The 20,899-nt window shown below is 44.0% G+C and overlaps 1 protein-coding gene across 9 annotated transcripts in view; it reads right to left on the bottom strand.

Moving 5' to 3' along the window:
- Nucleotides 1–378: 378 nt before the first annotated feature.
- ENTPD6 (ectonucleoside triphosphate diphosphohydrolase 6) overlaps nt 379–20,899 on the bottom strand; it is a 46,195-nt gene continuing 25,674 nt past the window's right edge. For 8 of the 9 annotated variants that reach the window (XM_053200330.1, XM_027069428.2, XM_053200329.1 and 5 more), the window contains 5 exons: nt 14,909–15,010; nt 12,247–12,387; nt 10,552–10,608; nt 9,254–9,366; nt 379–9,143 (listed from right to left, as the gene is read on the bottom strand). In XM_053200330.1, the coding sequence (XP_053056305.1) occupies nt 9,045–9,143; nt 9,254–9,366; nt 10,552–10,608; nt 12,247–12,387; nt 14,909–15,010 (512 nt within the window). In that variant the 3' untranslated portion in view covers nt 379–9,044. The remainder of the gene's footprint in view (nt 9,144–9,253; nt 9,367–10,551; nt 10,609–12,246; nt 12,388–14,908; nt 15,011–20,899) is intronic. The other variant, XM_027069431.2, reaches the window with a different exon arrangement.

The following is a 20,899-nucleotide window of genomic DNA, read 5'->3' as shown; positions in this document are numbered from 1 at the left end:
TTAGACTGTACTGTAGTCTATTAAGTGTGCAATAGCATGATGTCTAAGAAAATGCATGTACCTCAATTAAAAATGCTAACCATCATCTGAGCTGTCAGTGAGTCAATTGATCACTGATCACAGATCAGAACAAATTTAACAATAATTTTTTTTGAATTATTGTGAGAATTACCAAAATGTGACATAGAGATACAACGTGAACAAATGCTATTGGAAAAATGGTACCAGTGGACTTGCTCAGTGCAGGTTGTCACACACCTTCAGTTTGTTAAACACACACGCACAATGCATTGTCTGTGAGGTACAATAAAGCAAAGCACAATAAAATGAGGTATGCTTGTATTCATCCAAGAGAAGTAAAAACAGATGTCCACAAAATAACTTGTGCAAGAGTGTTCACAGAAGCCTTATTAAACCCCATATTGGAAACAGCCCAGGTGGCAATCAACAAGAAAAGGAGGATACAAAGTGTTGTATATCGAAATAATGGACTACTACTCAACAACAAAAAGAAATAAACTACTGATCTGCATGTTGATATGGGTGAATCTCACAAACATGTTGAGCTGAAAGCCAGACCCAAAAGAGCACATACTGTATGATTCCATTTAGATGAAGTTCCAGAACTGGCAAAAGTTATGTGTTGTGATGGAAATCCGAACAGTGGTTGCCAGGTGCCAAGGGTGGGGGGATTGTCTAGGGACTTTCTGTGGTGAAAGAATAAGGGTATGGGCCACATGGCTGGTTTTGCCAAAATTGTTTGAACTGTATACTTAAGATCTGTACATTCTACTATATATACCTCAACAAAAATATTCTTTAAAAAATTCACTAGGTCAGAAGTAAAAGCTTAGAAGATCTTAAATACCAAACACAGCTTCCATCATGCAGGCAGCCTTTTGCAAGTCTAGACCTCAAGGAAGCAGCACCAAATTCCTTCTGAAATTCACTTTGTGTAAAGGAATTCCAGCTGAAGCTTTGAGTCAACTGTGAAGACTCCATCTAAGAGGGAAGTGAAGAACTCTTGCAGAAAGCCTATTTGCTTTGTTGACAGTTTAACCTTGCTGTTTGGCTTGGGTGGAGTCCTGGCCAGGCACTCCCATTGAGTAAACAAGAGGATTGTTGGCTCCACAAGGAAATTTGGAGGATGGGAAGGGAAGGTCAGTATCCCTATTCTCAGGGTGTTTCAGTTCTCCTGCTTTCTTTCAGGTAGCCTTTTATTACTCAGTAGGCAGTTAAGAGACCCTCCCCAGAAACTCAGAACTTGCAGGACCCAGGGATTCACCAGATATCTGGGAGCAGACCTGACCCCTCCCCAGGAAGGGGATTTTCTCTTAGCCCAAAGGTCTAAGGGGCCACCATGACAATACAGGAAAAAGTCTAAGGGTTGCCTTTCCATTTTGTTGAGGATTCCGTTTGCTATGCAACAGCTTTTTAGTTTGATATAGCCCCGCTTGTTTATTTTGCTTTTGTTGCCTTTGCTTCTGTAATCAGATCCAAAAATCATCACCAAGGCCCATGCCAAGGAGCTGACCACCTAGTTTTCTTGTCTCAGGTCTTCTGTTCTTTAACCCACTTTGGGTTAATTTTTGTGTATGGTGTGAGATAATGGTCCAGTTTCTTTCTTCTGCGTGTGGCTGTCCAATTTTCTCAGCACCACTTATTGAAGAGACTGTCCTTTCTCCACTGTATATTTTTGTTTTTTTTGTCATAGATCAATTGACCATACAATTGTGGGTTTATTTCTGGGCTCTCTATTCTGCTCCATTGATCTATGTGTCATTTTTTATGCCAATAGCAAACTGTTTTGATCACTACTGCTTTGTAATACAGTTTGAAATAAGGGCTTTGTTCTCCAGCTTTGTTTTTCTTTCCCAAGATTGCTTTGGTCGTTTGGGTTCTTGTGTGTTTCTGTACAAATTTTAGGAGTGTTTGTTCTATTTACTTTTCTCTTTTAAAATTTCTTTTGTTTATTCAGTTTTTTGAGAGACAGAGACAGAGTGTGAGTGGGGGAGGGGCAGAGAGAGAAAGAGACACACAATCTGAAGCAGGATCCAGGCTCTGAGCTGTCAGCACAGAGCCCAACATGGGGCTCGAACCCGCTAACTGTGAGATCATACCCTGAGCTGAAATCAGACGTTAACCAACTGAGCCACCCAGGCGCCCGTGTTTTTTCTATTTCTGTGAGGAATTTTGATAGGCCTTGCATTGAATCTGTACATTGATTTGGGTAGTATGGAGATTTTAACAGTATTGATTCTTCTAACCCATAAATATGGAATATCTTCCCATTTGTGTTTTCATTTTCTCCCTTCAATGTCTTATAACTTACAGTGTACTCGTCTTTCAAAACCTTCTGCACAGCAAAGGAAATCATCAACAAAACAAAAAGGCAACGTACTAAATGGGAGAAATTATTTGCAAATCATATCTGATAAGGGGTTAATATCCAAAATATATAAAGAAACCATACAACCCCATAGCAAAAAAGACAAATAATCCAATTAAAAAATGATAGAGGATCTGAATCAATATTTTCCCAAAGACATACAGATGGCCAACAGACACATGAAGATCCTCACCAGTCACCATCAGAAAAATGCAAATCAAAACCACAATGAGACATCACCTCAAATCTGTCAGAATGACAGATTATTGATATTGTCTTATTATCAAAAAGACAAGAAATAATGAGTGTAGGAGAGAGCATGGAGAAAAGGGAACCATTTTGCACTGCTGGTGGGAATGTAAACTGGTGCAGCCACTGTGGAAAACAGTATGGAGGCTCCTCAAAAAGTTAAAAACAGAACTACCAGATGATCCAGCAATTCCACTTCTGGGTATTTATCTGAAGAAAACAGAGACATTAACTCAAAAAGATATATATACCCCATGTTCCTGGCAGCATTATTTACAATAGGCAAGATCTGGCAACAACCTGTGTCCATCAGTGGATGAATGGATAAAGAAGATGTGGTGTGTACATCTGTCTGTGCATATTATCTATAATGGACTATTATTCGTCCATAAAAAAATGGACTCTTGCCATTGTGACAACATGGATGGACTTTGAGGGTATTATCCTAAGTAAGTCGGACAAAGACAAGTACCATATGATCTGACTTATAGGTAGAATCTAAAAAACAGAACCAAAAAAGCCTGGGCTCATATATACAGAGAACAGATAGGTGGTTGCCAGAGGCAGGGGGTAGGGGGTGTGCAAAATGGGCAAGGATGGTCAAGAAATTATAAAATAAGTCATGGGAATGTGATGTATAGCACACTGTCTACAGTTAATAATACTGCATTGTCCTCATTGCAAAAAAAATTTTTTTTTACCTATGTATGATGACAGATCATAACTAGACTTACCATGGTGATCATTTTGCAATATTTACAAATTTTGCTTGCCATACTATGGTGCTGCCTATTCTGGACATTTTACGTAAGCAGAATCATGCAATATGTGATCTCTGTATCTAGCTTCTTTCACTTATTAGCCTAATGTTTTCCATGTTCATTCATGTCGCAACATGTGTCCGTACCTCATTTTTACTGCCAAATAATATTCCAATGTATAGAGTCCTAGAAATCTCTTCATCCCCGGAAAGCTGAAAACCTTGGTTTACATTCCCACTTCTCCTTGTTGCTTTAGGATGAGCACTGTAGGCCTCTGAGTGTTGGCATTTTTACTTGCAAAACCATCTGATGCCTAGCAGACCTCCAGATGGATCTGGGGAACCACACAGCTGTTTTGAGCACCTAACACCTTGGAAGCTGTTTGGAGCCATCCCACTGCTGTGTTCCATGCCTTAAAATGAGGCTCTGGAGCTCTGCTGACCTTTAGAGGCTTCTCAAAGACAAGATGCCATATAGGGGGATGTCTGCTCTGTGCTATGTAAATCCTGAGGCAGACACAAAGATTTACAGAGCTGCTCTTAAGCGGAAACCTTTATCCACCAATCAATAACACAGAAAAGTGGGAATCAGGCTGTCAAAATGATAAAGAGGCAGTTAGGCCTGGAGCTAGTTTTAATTTTTTTGACTGTTTAACTACTTTTCTAAATATCACAAAACACATTATTACAGTGATAACGGATTCCTTAGTGGAGAGAGCTGCTTTTGATAAATAGCTTCATGCAAGGCCGAATGTAAGGAGGAAAAATTAATCTACCACCTCTAACTTTGGAGGCAATGTGGCACACTAATTTGGGGTTTGGAAGCCTCTGGATCTGGGTCTGGGTGGGGCCCTTCACTCTTTACTTGCTGACCTTGAGTCCTTAGGGCCCCTTGACCAGTCGGTGCTCCATGCGCTGCCATGACAGTGCAATCACTGGCTATTCCAAAAAGCAGTTGGCTCCATGCCTGACCTAAACACTCCACAACACAGGCCATTGTTATTTCAACTCAAAACTGAGGGACATTATGTGCAAGTATGCTTACCTGCTCATAACTTTCAAGATAATTTTCAAGGAGCATTCAAGGATCTTGAGAGTAAAGAGGCCTTGGAAGTGCCTGATATGACCTCTTATCTGGACAGGGATCCCTTCTTGAGTACCCTTGAGTGCTGGCAAGGGTGGGGATGTATATGACAGAGAGCCTATCTTCTTTTAGGACATCTTTCCTTGTTAGAAACCTGAAAATGGTCTGTAACTTGTGCCCATGTGTCTAAGCTCTGGCCTCTGTAGCAACAGAAGCAAGTCCAGGATCTCACAATCCTTACAATATTGAAGATGATGTCAGATTCCCATCGGCCATAAAGCCTCTTTCCAGGACTGTGATTTTGTGATTCGTAATAGGAAACACAGATTTGGCCTTCATCCCTGCTCTTGGCCCCACAGCTCCTAAACCCTAGGGGGACTTCCTAAGTCATAAAAGCAATGGGAGCATCTTTTGTTATAACATTTGGTCTTTGGTCCCAGGTCCCATAAGCTCATTCAACCACCCCTGAGTCTATGTTAATGAGGTGATTTCTGGAAAGCTCCTAGGTGACCACGGGAAGGGGGACAGTTGCCAAGGAGAAACAGCCATGCAATCAAAAGGATGGATCTTTCAGCCTCCCCCACCCTGACCTCTGGAGGAGAGAGAGGCTGGAGGTTGACCTAATCACTAATGGTCAATTATTTAATCAATCCTACATAATAAAACCTCCATAAAAAATCCCAAGTAGGGGTTTAGAGATCCTGAGATCAAGAATTGCTTGCTTTAATTAAACTTCTGGTTTAATTAACATGTGAGGTGCTAGGAGGGTGGTATGCCCAGAGAGGACACGGAAGCTCTGGATCCTTCCCCTATGTCCTGCCCCACATGTCTCTTCCATCTATTCTCTGCAATAAATCAACAAGAGTAAGTCAACTGTTTTTCCTAAATTCTGTGAGCCTCTTTGGCAAATTATCAAATCTGAGGAGAGGGTCATGAAAACCACTGACTTAGAGCCAGTTATTCAGAAGCACAGGTGACAACCTGGATTTGTGACTGGTACCTGAAGCAGGGGTGGGGGTAGTCTTGTAAGACTGAGCCCTTCACCTGTGTGGTCTGCACTAACTCCAGGTAGATAGTGTCAGAACTGAGTTGTAGGCCACCTAGTTGGTGTGGGAGTATTGCTGACACATCTAGCATCAGAGAAAAGTACCGAGAGTAGAAGGCTGAGTGGAGAGCAGAGAAGAGTTTTCCTCCCCAATGATGAACTGCCCCAGGGACTTCAATCATTCCTCACACTTCATGCTCTCCAAACAAGTCATTAAAACAACCTTACCAGAAACTGCACACACAGTGTGGCTTTCCTGGGAGACTCTTCCTGACACTGCTATGATTCTGCACACTTCTGGGATTGCTCATTACCTTATTGCCAGCCTTGATTTTATCCCAAAATGGTATTACCCTAGTTTGAACATCACATTTGCCTTTCAGGGACTCTGAAATGGTTCTAAAAATAAAATCCACCTTGAAATAATGATTTACTGTGCCTGAGGGTATTCATAAGTATATATTGGGAGTTCTTAAAGTAATAAAATAAAAACCATAAAAAACAACAACACTGTTGGTTAACTTTGAAAACTATCCCAGTGGGGTAGCCTTTCTAATTATGACACAAAACCTGGAAGTCATCATAAGTCTATATAAAAATATAAATTAGTTAAACTTAAATACATAAAAACAGTAAAACTGTGCATTGAAAAAAACACCATAAATTCAAAAAGTAATAAAATGGGAAAAAACTTGCCACACATTCTGTCACAATGACTAATTTCCCTAATGTATAAACATTCTTCTAGTAAGAGAATGACCACAATCTCTCAGAAAAATTGGCACAGGACATGGACAAATGTTTCACAGAAAAAGAAATGCTCTTAGACATACATATGACATGAGTTAGGCCAGTGCACAGGAAAATTACCATCTGATGACATGGTCACAATTTAAAACATTCCTGCCTTTGGATCTGGCAATGTCAGCATGGCTCACGTATGGATGTGGTACTGGAAACAACCTGATGCCGGGGGTCCTGTCATCCAGACATATGGATGACACCAGCCACTGGAGGACTGAGGCAGCTCAGTGTGCATCAACAGTGTAGCTGTTCTGAGTGAGAACAGGAAAGTGCAGGACATGTGGGCAGGAGGTGGTGTGTGGGACGTGCTAGAAAGATCTGAGCACATAGATGCACACAGCTTATGTGAAGTGGGGCACACCAGAGGGAACAAAATTCTTACTGTATCTCTAGTTTGACTTTTACATGTTAGGAGGTGCATATGTAGTTACTTCTTTTTTAAAAAACAAAGCCTACTTTATAATCACAAAAGACACAGCAAAATGACTTGCGTACTTTGCTGGAACTAAAAATATTCCATGACTTATTTGGTGATCTTTTGGGAAACTTCCAGTTGTTGCCACTTTTTCAGATGTGAGATCACTAACCTATAAATGGACCAAATCAATTTTCACTTTTACCTTCATACACATTTGATCATGGCCTCTGGAAGTTCCTTAAATATTTAACTTGTTAGATATTATAGAAGGAAAAGGCTGGGGAAACCCTGCCAAGGCAGGGATGGTGAGGTGCTGGTAGTTGGATTTTCTTGCCCTTTTCAAATGAAGGTTTCCTAGCTGTAGTGCAAATGTGGCTTTTTATTTAGGTAAAACACCTTCCCTTCTTTGTCTTTTTCTGCTTATGTCATATGCACACCTCCAGACCTCTGCCCCAGGGTTTAAATTCTGGGGAAACCACTGGGCAGAGGGTGATTAACCTTATCTTGTCAGTGGATTTTGTACTGGGGTCTTCCACCAGCCTTCTGAAGTTGGGCCAGTGACGATCAGACCACAGAATCAGGACGCTCAGAAAAGGGGGTAACTGCTCCCCCATCTCCGTGGGCACAGCACTTCAACATCAAAGGTTTTACACTTCGATCCCTCCCTGCCTCCACCCCTGGGGACGAAGGGCTCTTGGAGGTAAGGAGTAAAACTAACCTCCTGTAGCTCTCTGCAGAGCCCTTTCCCCAACACAGGCCTCCACTCATGGGCTCATTCAGCAGTCACATCGGTCCTGGTCCTGCAGTGGCCCTAAGTAGTTGAGGGGCCAGACCCTATGCTCACACCCAGCCCAGGGGGGGCATGCAACCCCTTTCCAGCTGTCCCAGTTTAAAGCCAGATCCTCAGAGAACACACTGCAAGCTGGGGCACAGCATTTGCTTGAGAACTCCACACTGCACGTGGCTGTGGGTCACAGTCCCAGGGAAGAGGGGAGCTCTGCTGGGAAGGCAAGGGGCTCGCCTATAACCACGGGCATGCATGATGGCCTGAGGATGGCCTCCCTATGCCTTTCTGCTGTTTTCTGCTTATGAGGCACACTGACAAGAGTTAATGTGCCACCTGTCACCCGGCATGGACAGTTCTTTGTTTCAACTATAGTAAACAGGGATCTCAGGGGCTTTTCCACCAGGGGATGAACATTGCTGATGCTCACCTAGAAGAGTGACTGGAGAAGAAACCCTTGTAAACCCTTTATTTTGAGTGGAACACATGAGGTTCAGCTTATTCCATATACCATACATTCACTGCAGAACGACTGTGGCCCCAGGGCCTATGTCTCACAGACTTCACATCCCGATGCAAGAGGGCCCAGAGCCAGTGTCCTACAGAGGCCCCAGACAATGGGCATAGCCCTGTACCCCAGCAGAGCCTCAAGAAGGCAGTTCTGGGGACTGCAGTCCACCTGACCCACAGGGGGATGGTGTGTGTCTTCAACACTGCTCAGCTGCAAATGGCTCATGGTAGCAATACATTCACTGGGGCTCAGAACACAGCTGCTACACAAACACCCAGCACCACACAACAGAGATGTCACTCACACAGCACAGCCATAAATATTGTAAGCAGGTCATGCTCACATTCAGACCTCCTCTGAAGAGCTGGGACACACAGAGGTATTTCCCCCAGCCCTCTTCTACTCACAAGGCCAACTTCATCAGCTTGCCCCAAGCCATCCAAGAACCTGAGAAAACAGACCTCTGGATGACCTCGCATGTCCATAACTAAAGAGGAGGCCAATGCATTCAGGTCCGCCCAATTCACTGTCCCAGAGGACATGGTGGTTGCCACTTGGCCCACCCTGAAAGCAGCCAGAACAGCCTGTAAAACCTCCCCACCAAGTCTCTGGGGAGAAGGTGGAGGTCCACCCTGGGGATGAGAGGAGGGACCAGACAGGGGCAGGGAGACAAAACAAGACTGTCACAGAAACACGTTACAGTCACCCCAACCCTGCATACAGGGGAGAGATGGGGGATGGTGTGCCTGTGTCATACTAAACTTGACATGTGCCCTTTGTCCTGTCTGGTTTACTGCCCACCTGGGGCTGAGGCAGGAGGAGACACTAGGCCTGGTCACGTTCTAGCCCTTTGCCTGTCCAGGGGCAGGTCTGCAAGGCCAAAGGGAAAGGGGTGGCAGCCCGAGCAGTGGCTTCCTCCCAACACATCAAGGCGTTCCACACAGGTCTGTTCTCATGGAGATGGAGCCGCTCTGTAAGGATGGCTGGGGCAGCTTGGCCACTATGAGGCTGGATTCTTCTGTCTTCTCAGGGAGTCGATGTAATGAAAAATGGCCCCCAGAGCCCAGCTGGTCTCAACATTGTTGATTTTCCGAGTCAGCTTGAAAACACAAAGGAAGGTGCAGAGTGGGCATGGTTGGGAGGCTGGAAGCAGTACCCCCAGCCCTTGGGGTCATAAAGGGCACAGGAGCACCCAGAGACAGTCTTTACCTTCAGCACTTTGTTCTCTGGGAAGCCAAACTCTTGGAGCAGCAGGCTGATGTAGGTGAGGTCCATGCACAGAAAGGGGTTGCCTGGAGGATGGGTCTCCGCTGTCCTGCACACTGGGGGTGAGAGAGCCCTTTCCCAATCAGATTCCAAGTGGTTCATTCCTGGGTGGGATGGGGGGGCTCTATGCAGACTAGACTCCACCCACCCCAGGTGCCCACCCTTCACAGGGCTCTTTGTTGGCCCCAGGTTCTCACTGATTTAGAAAAGACTGAAGCCCAGAGTGGGAAGGTGATCTGCCAAGAGCACACCAAAGGGTAGGGTCTCAAAGCTAACCAGCCTCCCCCGGGCCTGGCCTCCAAGACCAAGAGGGACTTGTGTGTCTTGTCTTGGTGTCATGGGCCTAAAGTCAAAGTCTCACAGGGCATAGCTCTGCACCCATGACTTCTAGATACCTCTCTCAGGGGTGGATCTGGGCTTTCTGGAGAATGAAAACACCAACAAATCTGGCTGAGAACATTCTACTCTTATTCTCAAGGAGGATGAACAAACCTACCAATGGCCTTCCCAGAATTCTGTTCAGAACCTTTTCCTGTTGAAGAGTCATGACAAACCCCTAAGTGACAAGAAAACTTGAAAAAAAAAAAAAAAAGCCACTTTGAAGGGGAAGGGGAGAAAGGACTTTCTATAGAGAAACATATGAAGTTTAACTCTTTTGATCTGCAATTAACAACAACAACCAAAGAGCAGAATATTTACAGACAGCCTTCATTTCACACCCCAGCCAGCCAGATTGAGTGTGATGGACAAAGGAGGAGAGGAAGGGGGACTGCTGGGTCAGCTACCTGCAAACTCAAGGGGAATAGCTCTTCACTCCCTACATGTTGGGCTCTGCTGTGCAGGGGTTGTTGGTGTGATGATTGTGAATTTGCTGGGACAATATCAGGGGAAATTCCTGAACTGCAGTGAAGAGGTGTCAGAAACAGTGAAATCAAGGGAGTCCATTCCTAACAACCTTAGAACTAGAAATATGCCGTATTACAGCCAGGGACACTGAGGCTCCCCTCTCCCCCTGCCGTGGCCACACAGGATGTGGCTGACCTGTGGTCTGGGCCCAGCACAGTGACCCCAAGCACCCTCTCCCACCTCTGAACACTCATCTGCCTGGCTGAATCAGGAACTAAATCCAGAAGTTCTCAGTACTGCCTCACAAGCACCAAGGTACATCTGCCACACAGAGGGACTGGGTCCCTGTCTCCCGCTCTGGCTCTTCTCACCTGGGCAGTGCAGCCATCACTTACCATACTTGGCTGCGATATCAAAGTCTCCCACGACGAGGCTGCCTCCCTTCTCCACATCTGTGGGATAAGACCAAACACCTGGTGTGTACCAGCATCCCTGAAGCAGTGATGCCACCAATGCCCTGAGGCTGGTGCCCATGAGAGGATGATGTAAGGTGGTGTATCCAGGCTGACTACAAGTGGGGCAGTGGCCCTCCCATGCACTGATCATTTGTCCAAAGTGACGTGGCTGGGGGTGGGTAGGTGTTCCATGCAGGACACCACATGGGGATGATTAGCACAATCATGGGACTTAGAGGGTCCCTCAGAGGAAAGGCACCAGGATCCTTGGACCCCAGAGACTGGGCAATCTCTTAATTTTAAGTTAAAAAAAAAATAAAAGGGAAGAATTGGATACATTTTCTCAAGCTGTGGCCCAGAGTTCAGCAATGGTATTCTGGTATCAATTTTATGAATGTGGAAAAAAAATTCTATAAAAAAAGTCAAATAGTGGTTTGCCAGGTCTTAGATCAAATGGTCAGAGAGACTTTACAGGGCTCTCCAGAAGGGAATGGCCCCAGCCTTCTGTGACATTCCTAGGGAGGGAGGCATGGCAGCTGTGTCTCCCAACTCTCAAGAATGGTGATTGTTCCTTCAACGCACCCCAAAACCTCTACTTTTCAAAGAGGGGCCTTGAGATATCCCACACACTTATGTTTCGTAGGGGGCAGCTGCTCAGTGAGCTGAATTTTCCTTGACTTTGGGCATTTGCTCAGTCAGCAAATGTCACATTGAAGATGGATACCATTTCTGAAAACAGACCTAAGCAGCTCTTTCAGAGCCATGTGTGACCACAAAAGGGAGTTGGAAGAGCTTTTCTGAACAGGCCAGCATCTCCCGAGGTCACTCTGGGAGGTTGTTGGTCCCCTAGGGAAAGGGCAACCTGCAGCCAGTGATAAGGTGATGCTGGGAGGTGTCTCTTCAAGCCAGCCTAGGAGAGTGGAGTCCCCCAGTGTGCTGCCAGGCCAAATTTGTGTGTGGTAGGCCCTGAGCATCGTGATGTCCGCAGCCAGTGGCACAGTCAGGAGAGTGAGGATCAACTAACGTTGCTCCAGGTATAGGGAGCCTGCAGGGGCCCTCAGGCCTGGCAGGTCAAGTGGCCATAGGGCCAGCTACCAGGAGGTAGCTTGTTCTATGCCAGAGAGAGAGAGACCTGGGGCCTGAGCAAAGGGTGAATAGAGGTCATTTTCCACCTGGACTATCCACCCTTGGGTGGTAGTGTTCCACACTGGTCCCAGGCAGCAGGTGGCTCAGGGAGCCTGGAGATGCCACAGTGCCCATAAGCTCCTGAAGCTGGTCAGTGGGCTGACCCCTCCCCATGCCAGCCTAGGTGCCAGATGGGGAAAGATGGCCATGTCACCAAGGGCTCCCTCAGCTAGAGACCTGGGGGCCAGGCAGGAATGGCTGAGGGTCTGAGTTACACAGGTGCGTCAGTTCTGCCTTAGAGCAGAACAACTCAACAGCAAGTAACTGTTTTTACACTGACATTGTATTAATAAGTGGCTCAAAAACCTGCTTTATTTTTGAAAAGGGGGCTTACTATTGCCTATACGGATGACAAGACACTTGCCCTCCTGTCTACTTCCAGCTGTGAGGGTCACTGATGACATGATTACTCTGCCGTGGGCCTTCTGCACACCTCAGCCCCACCCTTACCTATGAGGCCAACATTTGCTGCAAGGTCATAATAGTAGGAAAAAGCATAAAAATCCACATCCTTCACTTCTTCTGTTCTATGCACTTTGTTTCGAAGGATTTCCGACACTCTGCTGGCACACAGCTCATGGAGGTTCACTGCTGAGGCAAAGGAGAAGCACAAAGATAGCAGTTTGGGGGCTCAACACCTGGGCCACGCAGCCCCCAGGGCTCTGTCCAGTGATTTGAGGCCCTGACCTGGAGGGTGTGGCAGGGCAAAAAGCCTGCAGAGCACCTACCTTGAGTCAGGGTGCTCATCAACACCACACATATCAACAGCAAACTTTCAGGAGCCACAGCACTGTGGGCCCAGGTCAAGGGAGAGAAACCCAAAGCATGAGGGTGGCCAGAGATGGTGTGGTCCTCAACCCTGAAGGACATCGGCCCTTGGCTCAGCACACACAGCTGTCCTAATGCAGCCCAATGGGTTCAAGTTCACACTGTTTACTCTCTGCTAGCCCTTACTGAGCTCTGAACATGCAGGCTATCCCATCAGCCACTGTGGAAGTGAGACCTGCACCCTCCTTATGTCACAGATGAGGAAAGTGAGGCCTAACAGGCAGCTTGCCAAGCTCACACAGCTGGCAATTAACCCCTTGCTCGGAAGAAGGACAACAGAGAGCCCCAGAGGTTATCAAACGTGGATATCCCATAGCCCACCCCTGGACTCAGCTTCCCATCTCCCCCAACAGACCTGCCCATGGCCTGAAAGCAGCTCCAGCCAGTTCTCCCCTTGTCCTTGTCCGCTGGATCTCATTTCCCTCCACTGTCCCTTGTCAGGATAGCCATACTTCCACTTCCTCATTCCTTAAACACAGCAGCCATCCCAGGGCTTTTATACTTGCTGCTCCTCTGGCCTGGAGAACTGCTGCTTTAGATCATCTGTGTGCCTTATTCTCCATCTCTTTAGGTCTTGGCTCAAACACCACTCCATGATGCCTTCCCTGGCCATCATATTTAAAACAGTTATCTTCCTCTCAGGTTCCCCCTCCCCACAATCCCTTCTGTTTCTTTCTTCAAGTTACTTTCTTGTTTATCAATTCCTCCCACTGAAATGTCAGCTGTATGCCAGTGGCTGCAACAGGGCCTGACGCATAGGACGTGCATGAGCAGCTGGCTGAGTCGGTGACCTCCATGGTCAATAATAAGAAACATATATTTGGTCTTTGTTCTGGACACGGCTTCTAAAACCCTTGGGATTTCCTGAGGGATGGAGATAAGAGGAAGATCTTCTGTTACTCAGGATAAATCCGCCCCTTTTTCTCAAGTATACCTGATTTTACGTGAATGAGTGGGCTCTTGTTGGTGGGTCCCTGAGTGGCTTCAGGATGGGAGCTGGTTGTCAGAGGAGCCAACCACGTGATTAGAGGGTTGGAACTTTCAGCCCACCCTTCAAAATTCAGGGAGGGCAGGGGGTTGGGGCTTGAGTTAATCACCAGCAGACAATGATTTAATGACCTATGCCTGTGTAGTGAAGCTTTATACAGCCCTAAACAATAGGTTCCGTGAGCTTCCTGGATGGTGAACACATGAAGGTACTGGGAGGTGGTGTCCCCAAGGAGTGCATGGAGGCTCCATACCCCTTCTCCAACACCCTGTCCTATACATCTCTTCCATTTGGCTGTTCCAGACTTGTGCCTTTTATAATAAAACAGTGATATTATGTAAATTGCCTTCCTGAGTTCTGTGAGCTATTCTGGCAAATTATTTGGGGGTGGTGGTGGTGGTTCGTGGGAACCCCTAATTTGTAGTCAGCTGGTCAGAAGTATAGGAGGCCCAGGACTTGCTATCTGCATCTGAAGCAGAGGGGGGTGAAGGGAGCCTCGCAGGTCTGAGCCCTTAACCTCTGCAGTCTGCACTAACTCCGGGGTGAGTCTGAACAGAATTATTCATGTGTGGAGAACTGGTGGGTGTGGGGAACTCCCTCCCCTCCCCTGCCCACATTTGGTGTCAGAAATGTGAGTAGAAATAGCTCTGTCACCAAAGACAGACAAACCTCATGCCCATTATGTCCAGCCTGGAAACAGTTCAATGTTTCTTTTAGCAAAAACTAAAGGAGCACAGAGCAACCGAAGACCACGTGGGGCAAGAGGGGTCAGGCTGGTGAGACAGCACACCCAATGTCACAGGCTGGGGGGGCTATGCCACCTGGAGCAGCCTCTCCTGTGCTCACCAGGCAGCCTGAGGTGATAGGTGGAGGGAACGGATTCCACTGAAGAAGCCATTTTTCCCTCTTTTCAGAGATAAGCTCACACTGCTACTGGGCCAACAGCCCCAACTTGGCCATTTGTCTTAAGAGTGGTAGAATGTTCAGGTCCTTCCTCACTGGAGGCTTGTTAGGAAGTGCAGTCTTTTGGAAGAAAGTATGTGGCGACAGACAAGGGAGCCTTGTGCAGAGACCCCATGGGAGCCAACAGTTCCCAGTGTGTTCTGGCAAGGGCCTCCTGCAGCCCTGACAGTTCACAGAGGTGCTTCCATTTCATGGGCAAGTGAGGGCTTGTCTGTGAATGAGGCTTGGCAACAGCCTCCCTGCTTCTGAGAGGTATTCAGAAGGTACAGAAGAGAGGGAAGGCTGCGGATCTTAACCCTCATAAACCACTGATGAACAAGAACTCCACCATACCTGCCTTCTGTCCTGAAATTCTGTATGTTATTTCAGCATGTTGCCACTCTCCTGTGAAACCTGGAGACAAACAAGGGCTGACCAACTCTTTTCCATCCTCAGCTGAAATAAAGAGAAATAAGAAGAAAGGCACGTTATCACAGTAAGAATGGGGCACACATGGATTCTCCTGAGAAGAGGCCTATAACACAGAGGATTATAGGCTAGTGAGGGGAAGATTTTTACCTCTCCCTTAACTACCTAAAAGAATTTAGATAGTGTGTCTAGCCCAGAAACAGGGCTGTTACCAGAGATATTTTAATCTAAGTGACCTCTGTATGGATGGGCAAACAGCTAATAACCAAACCTCTGTTCTTGTGTCCTGTGAATCACCTTCTTCCCTTTTAAAGCCCCCAGGCCCCTGGTCTATTTCTTAGCTCAGGATGACACATAGCCTCAATTGCCCAACTTGTCCTTGGTGTCATATTCTTCTGGGGCTCCCATACATTTGTAATTAAATGTTTTTCTCCTATTAATCTGTCTTATGTCAATTTAATTAATATACTAGCCAGAAGAACCTAGAAGGGCAGGAAAAATTTTTCCTCCCCAACAGTTGGGGAGCCAGCCAGGAAAAACTTCACTGGCTGCAAACTGCCTGTTCTGAGGCTGCTGCAGCTGAGAGATCCTGAGACTTCTGACAGGTGTGGCACAAGGTACGAATTTTGTCAGGCTCCTGAATCTCTGCCTGTAGGGTCCAGTGGAAATGGGTGGTGAAAATCTCCCCCCACCCTTCTAAATTTAGATTAGCAGGAGAAAATATTTGTACAAGTTCCTTGGGTATGGTGACTCTGGTAAAGATTTATTATTAACACTCTTGACTTTTTTATTGATCCTTTTTGTTGCAGAGATGGTCACTGCTTTTCTCTGGTCTGTCATCATTTGTCATAAGAAGGAAGACCACAGGGTAGAACGCAAGCCTAGGTCCTATGAGCCTGCTGAGTTCACAGTTCCCACCAGACTAGTGTCTGTTTAGACAAATGTTGCTGTGGGTCAATATGCACATGAGGTAAAGAAGTTGATAGGGGACATCTTGGAAGCCAAAGCCACAAAACAGGTAGGCATGGGTCAAGCACTTAAAAGCTGTCAGAGTGCTCCCTGTCTAACCCAAAGACTGCTGTGTTAGGATGAGTTAGTCACAAAACAGGCCAGACTGACACTAGGTCACCTGTGAACCTTGAGAAAACTGCCATATGAGGTACTCTGTAAAACACTTCACAATCTCTAACCCAGCAACACATCCCTCTCAGGTACAGTTTGGCTGAGACACCAAAGGCTCAGCTAAAGCTGTTAATGTGCCTATAAGGGGCTTTCCTTTCATTTTGTTTATGTATTGAGAGCTTGTCTTTATGACCAGTGAGAATATTCTCTCTGTACACATCACATGCATCTCGGTGGCTAGCTGAGTAGTCTGTGGTTCCGAGACTTTAAGTCACAAGAAGCACTCTTTGTCTGACCAGGCCAGCTCTCAGGAGAGTTTGTCACAGGAGTCCTGGTCCATATGGGGTTTTTGTCATCTCAACCTTCACTGTTTTGTCAGTGCTGAAAAAGTCCCGTTTTAGCAGTGCCTACCTGGTATCTGATTAGCAGGTGTGTGACTGGAGGTGCCTCATGTTCTCATGGGGAACTGGAAAGTGTTTTCATGCCATCATTCTTACTGCTTGCAACAACAAAAGGCTTTACTTTCTTAGACTATTTCTGGGAGTAAACTTTCTGGATCTTATAAGGGCCCATCATCTTTTGGGACACTTCTTGTGTTCATGGTTAAGCCATAGAAAGGCTTATTGGTTTGAGTCACTATTGAGATTAATATAATAATCCTGCTCACCAATGGCCAATGAATCCTTTGAATTGATAATATTTGAAAGAAAGAAAAATATTTTTGAGAGTTCTCAATTATTATCCTAAATAATTGTCTTATTGGTACCTATAGAAAGACCAAGTTAAAAAAAAAAACAGACACGAAGAAATGTAACAGCTAAGCTTTAGGACTCCTTTAATAAGATGGGGCAGGGGGAAGAAAGGAAATTAGACTTAAAACAAAAATGAAAGTCCCCATCCAACATAAATTTCTTGAAATCTGGCCCTGTCTCCTCAGCAAATTCCCTTAACTCCCAAACTCGTTCACCTTCCCCAGAAAATCCCTTAAACACTGAACTGCTTACTTTAGCTTCCCTTTCCCTACAAGATTTACAGAGAGCACTCTGGCCTGATCTCTATGCCCAGGGTATACAAGTTACTCATATAAATACTAAAAGCCAAAAAACAAATTTAACAGTAGCACCCGAGGTAGACAATAAGGCTTAGAGAGAAAGCTCCTTGCTATAATCAGGCTCTGCTAGCTTTAGGCCTTCCTGTGCAATGTCCTTTACAGCTACATCCTAGATTCCCACCCAAATAATTCACATCCCTAGAGAGCAGATTTTTAAAATTGTAAAGCCCTTAAAGTCTTGACTTTCATTGGATTCTACCAAATTAAAAGAAAATCCCAGATTAATGTCCATTTACAACCCTACTCATAGGGACCTTGTTTGGGTGCTAAGGGGCATTCTTCCCATCCATGGTTATATTGTAGTTATCAGACAAGCCAGATAGCTCCCTGAAAGCCCCCGCCCCCACCCAAGGAAACAGATGACTAGCATTTCTCCTAGGACCTCCTATAAATGATCAGCTGAAGGCTGATGTTAGGGGCTGATAGGCTTTTCTTCCTAAGATGAAGGTCCAAGGTTGAAATGTGCACCCAGAAAGGAGGCCTTTGTTAAAATACTATATATAGACTTTACAAAGGCATACTGCATTAATCCCGGAAAACATCTGCTGTTTGTCCAGACTGAAAACTGCCAAGACATTTAAAAGATTTTTTTAAATAGCTCTGTGGCTGGAGACCGGCCAGACTGGAAAATGATATTCAGAGACTGATAGGATTTTTCAGGTCTTTTCCCCTAAGCTAAAATGAAACTATGTTCTCAGAGGAAAAGAAAAATCTTCTGAAGCCTCTATAAAAAGTTTTATTACTAAAACACTACAAAGCTCTTATATATATATATATATATATATATATATATATATATATACACACACATATATATATGTAATACATATATATATATAAACATATTAATATAGTTGGATGGGTGGATCAAACTATGATATCATTTAAGCTGCAATCCAATTCTTTTAAAGAATTGAGAACTGTCCTTGTCTTACAAATCTTTACAAAACTAACAATGCAGCTTTACAGGCAGCTCAAAGCTCACCTATTCTTTTTCACCAATCCTCTCCCCCTCAATTTATCATCAACATGCATTCTTCCTTGTGCCTTTGAAATTGAAATGTTAAAGTACAAAATTCAGAGAGGTAAAACAAAAAAGGGAATGGTCACTTGGAACTTGGGCTCATAGGAAATTTTAAGTGTATGGAAACTGTAAGGTCTCAGTTTGCATCTGTTGATATGTTTATGTATTCTATATGTATGTGTTGTAATTGGGTGATATCTTCTATGTCCAAATGGTGTCAACAAAACTAATTTGTAAGAGAGCTCTATTTAATTGGCTTAAAGAAATGAAGTGTTTACATAAATTGAATTCTCAAAAATATACAGAAACTAGGGATGCCTGGCTGGCTTAGTTAGTGGAGCATGTGACTCTTGATCTCAGGGTCATGGGTTAGAGCCCACATTGGGCATAGAATTTACTTAAAAAAAAATTAAAGAATAAAATACTTTATTCTTTTTTTTTTTTTTTTGAGAGAGAGAGAGAAAAAACGAGCATGCATACTTGCGAGAGGAGGAGGGGCAGAGGGAGACAGAGAAAGAATCTTAAGCAGGCTCCAGGCTCAGCACAGAGCCAGATGCAGGGCTTGATCCCATGACCCTGGAATCATGACCTGAGCTGAAATCAAGTCAGTCACTCAACTGACTGAGCCACCCAGGCACCCCAAAGACAAAATCTTTAAAAAAAAAAAAAAAGAAACTAACCCAAATGTTTTCAAGTTAATGTGATCTGGTATTAACCTTTAGTAAATAAAAACTAGTTTAAGTTTGTTGATTAAAACAGGCAGGTCTTCAGAAGTTAATCAGTATGGCAGAGTGCCTGGGTGGCTCAGTGGTTGAGTGTCCGACTCAACTCTTGATTTCAGCTCAGGTTACAGTCTCAGGATTGTGGGACTGAGCCCATGCTGAGCATGGAAAACTGCTCAAGCTTCTCTCTCTTCCTCTCAAATTAAAAAAAAAAAGTTACTAGTATGAAATATGAATATCACTATGAATATCACTATGTCACTTTTATTCCACCTTGATTTACTTAAGGTCAAATAAGCTCATGCCATCTTTTACAAAAATCTATCAGCCAGAAAAATAGCTTGGGATGATGGCTGACTTTGTCTAAGGTCTCATAAAGCAGTCTAAACACAGTTGTTAAGAACAAGTAAATTAAATAGATACAAGTAGTATATGAGATTTTTAGGTGAACTTTTCCACAATAATTATGTTTTATGGTATGTGTACTTAAAAATTTTTCCCAAATCTTTTGGATAAGCTAAAGCTTTAAACTTTTGCTAAATGATGATTTAAGTTAAATTCACTGACTATCCAGACCATTTCTAATTAAAAGAAAATACTAGAACATTAATTACTGAACATAGATTTATACACTTTTATTTCCTTTTGCAGAAGAACTAAAAGGTATTTGGATCATGAGTAAACATATCTTATGCCATACTGAAAAAAAAAATTGTGCTATGAGGAAGCATATGTCTCTAAGAATTATTGTTTATTTATTTGGGGGGGGAGGGGCAGAGAGAGAGGGAGACACAGAATGTGAAGCAGGCTCTGGCACAGAGCTGTCAGCACAGAGCCAGATGTGGGGCTTGAATTCACAAATGGTGAGATCATGACTTGAGCCAAAGTTGGAAGCTTAACCCACTGAGCCACCCAGGCACCCCTAGAAATTATTAAATGTATTCATAAGTTTGCCAATCTAAACAATGCTGGTGTGACATAGTTTACAACTGTTAACTTCTTAGGGGTTCTAAGAGTTAATTCTAATTAATATATGTAACTAAAATTACTAGCAATAATAAGGGAAACAACTCTGTATGCAAAGACAGTAAAATGTGCTTTCAGTAAGAAGAGGTATGAGGTATGAAGATGCATTTTTGTTAAGGAGAAAGAAAGTAAATTTGTTCCAGGTAAAACTGGTTATTTCCAAACGGGCAGGAGAAGAATAAAGACAAATTAAATGGAAAGCTGAAAAGATAAAATCTTACCTTGTGTGGTTAAGTTGGCTAAAACTGAATGAATTTATTTAGGTTATAAAATGAAGCTTTAAAATCAGTAGTGTACTTATATGAAACCAAAATTGAATGTTCTTTCACCTACTAAAAGGACAAAGTTTTCTGGGACTTGTAACTGGCCTGCTCCTGATAAGACCGTGAAAGGCTTTTTGTTACCTTTTAAGTAACCAGCCTACAAAAGACAAAGATTATGTTTTATCAAAATAATTTTGTTTTATCAGGTCTTTGACCAGTTTTGCTCACAACTATGTAACCTTCTGTTTTGCCCTCCCAAAGGATTTTACCTTTGTCACTTTGGTTAAACAGATAAGTAATGTTTCATAATGACCAGTAATTTGTATTAGTCAAGTGTACAAATCTTGTGGGTTTTTTTGACAAATTTCCGAAATCAAATTCTAAATGAATTCTTTTTTGGCCTCCAGCTAAGTTTGAGATTTTTTAAGAGGGCATGGATAACATCTCAAAAGATACGCTCTATCTATAAAAAGAGATGTTACACTGAGTTTATTTGTTATGTTAAATTACCTGGAAAGCATGTCAGATAAGTGATGATAAGCCTTCTTAGATTATAACATATGAGTAAATGTTACTAACATACATATTATAGAAATTGTTAAGAAATTCCTAAAATTCTGGTATGTCCTGGTATAATGTTGTGTCATA

This window comes from Acinonyx jubatus, chromosome A3 (genome assembly GCF_027475565.1).
Source record: "Acinonyx jubatus isolate Ajub_Pintada_27869175 chromosome A3, VMU_Ajub_asm_v1.0, whole genome shotgun sequence".
NCBI classification, from domain to species: domain Eukaryota; kingdom Metazoa; phylum Chordata; class Mammalia; order Carnivora; family Felidae; genus Acinonyx; species Acinonyx jubatus.
The sequence above is the reverse complement of the archived record's forward strand: the minus strand, read 5'-3'. Positions and strand labels throughout refer to the sequence as shown.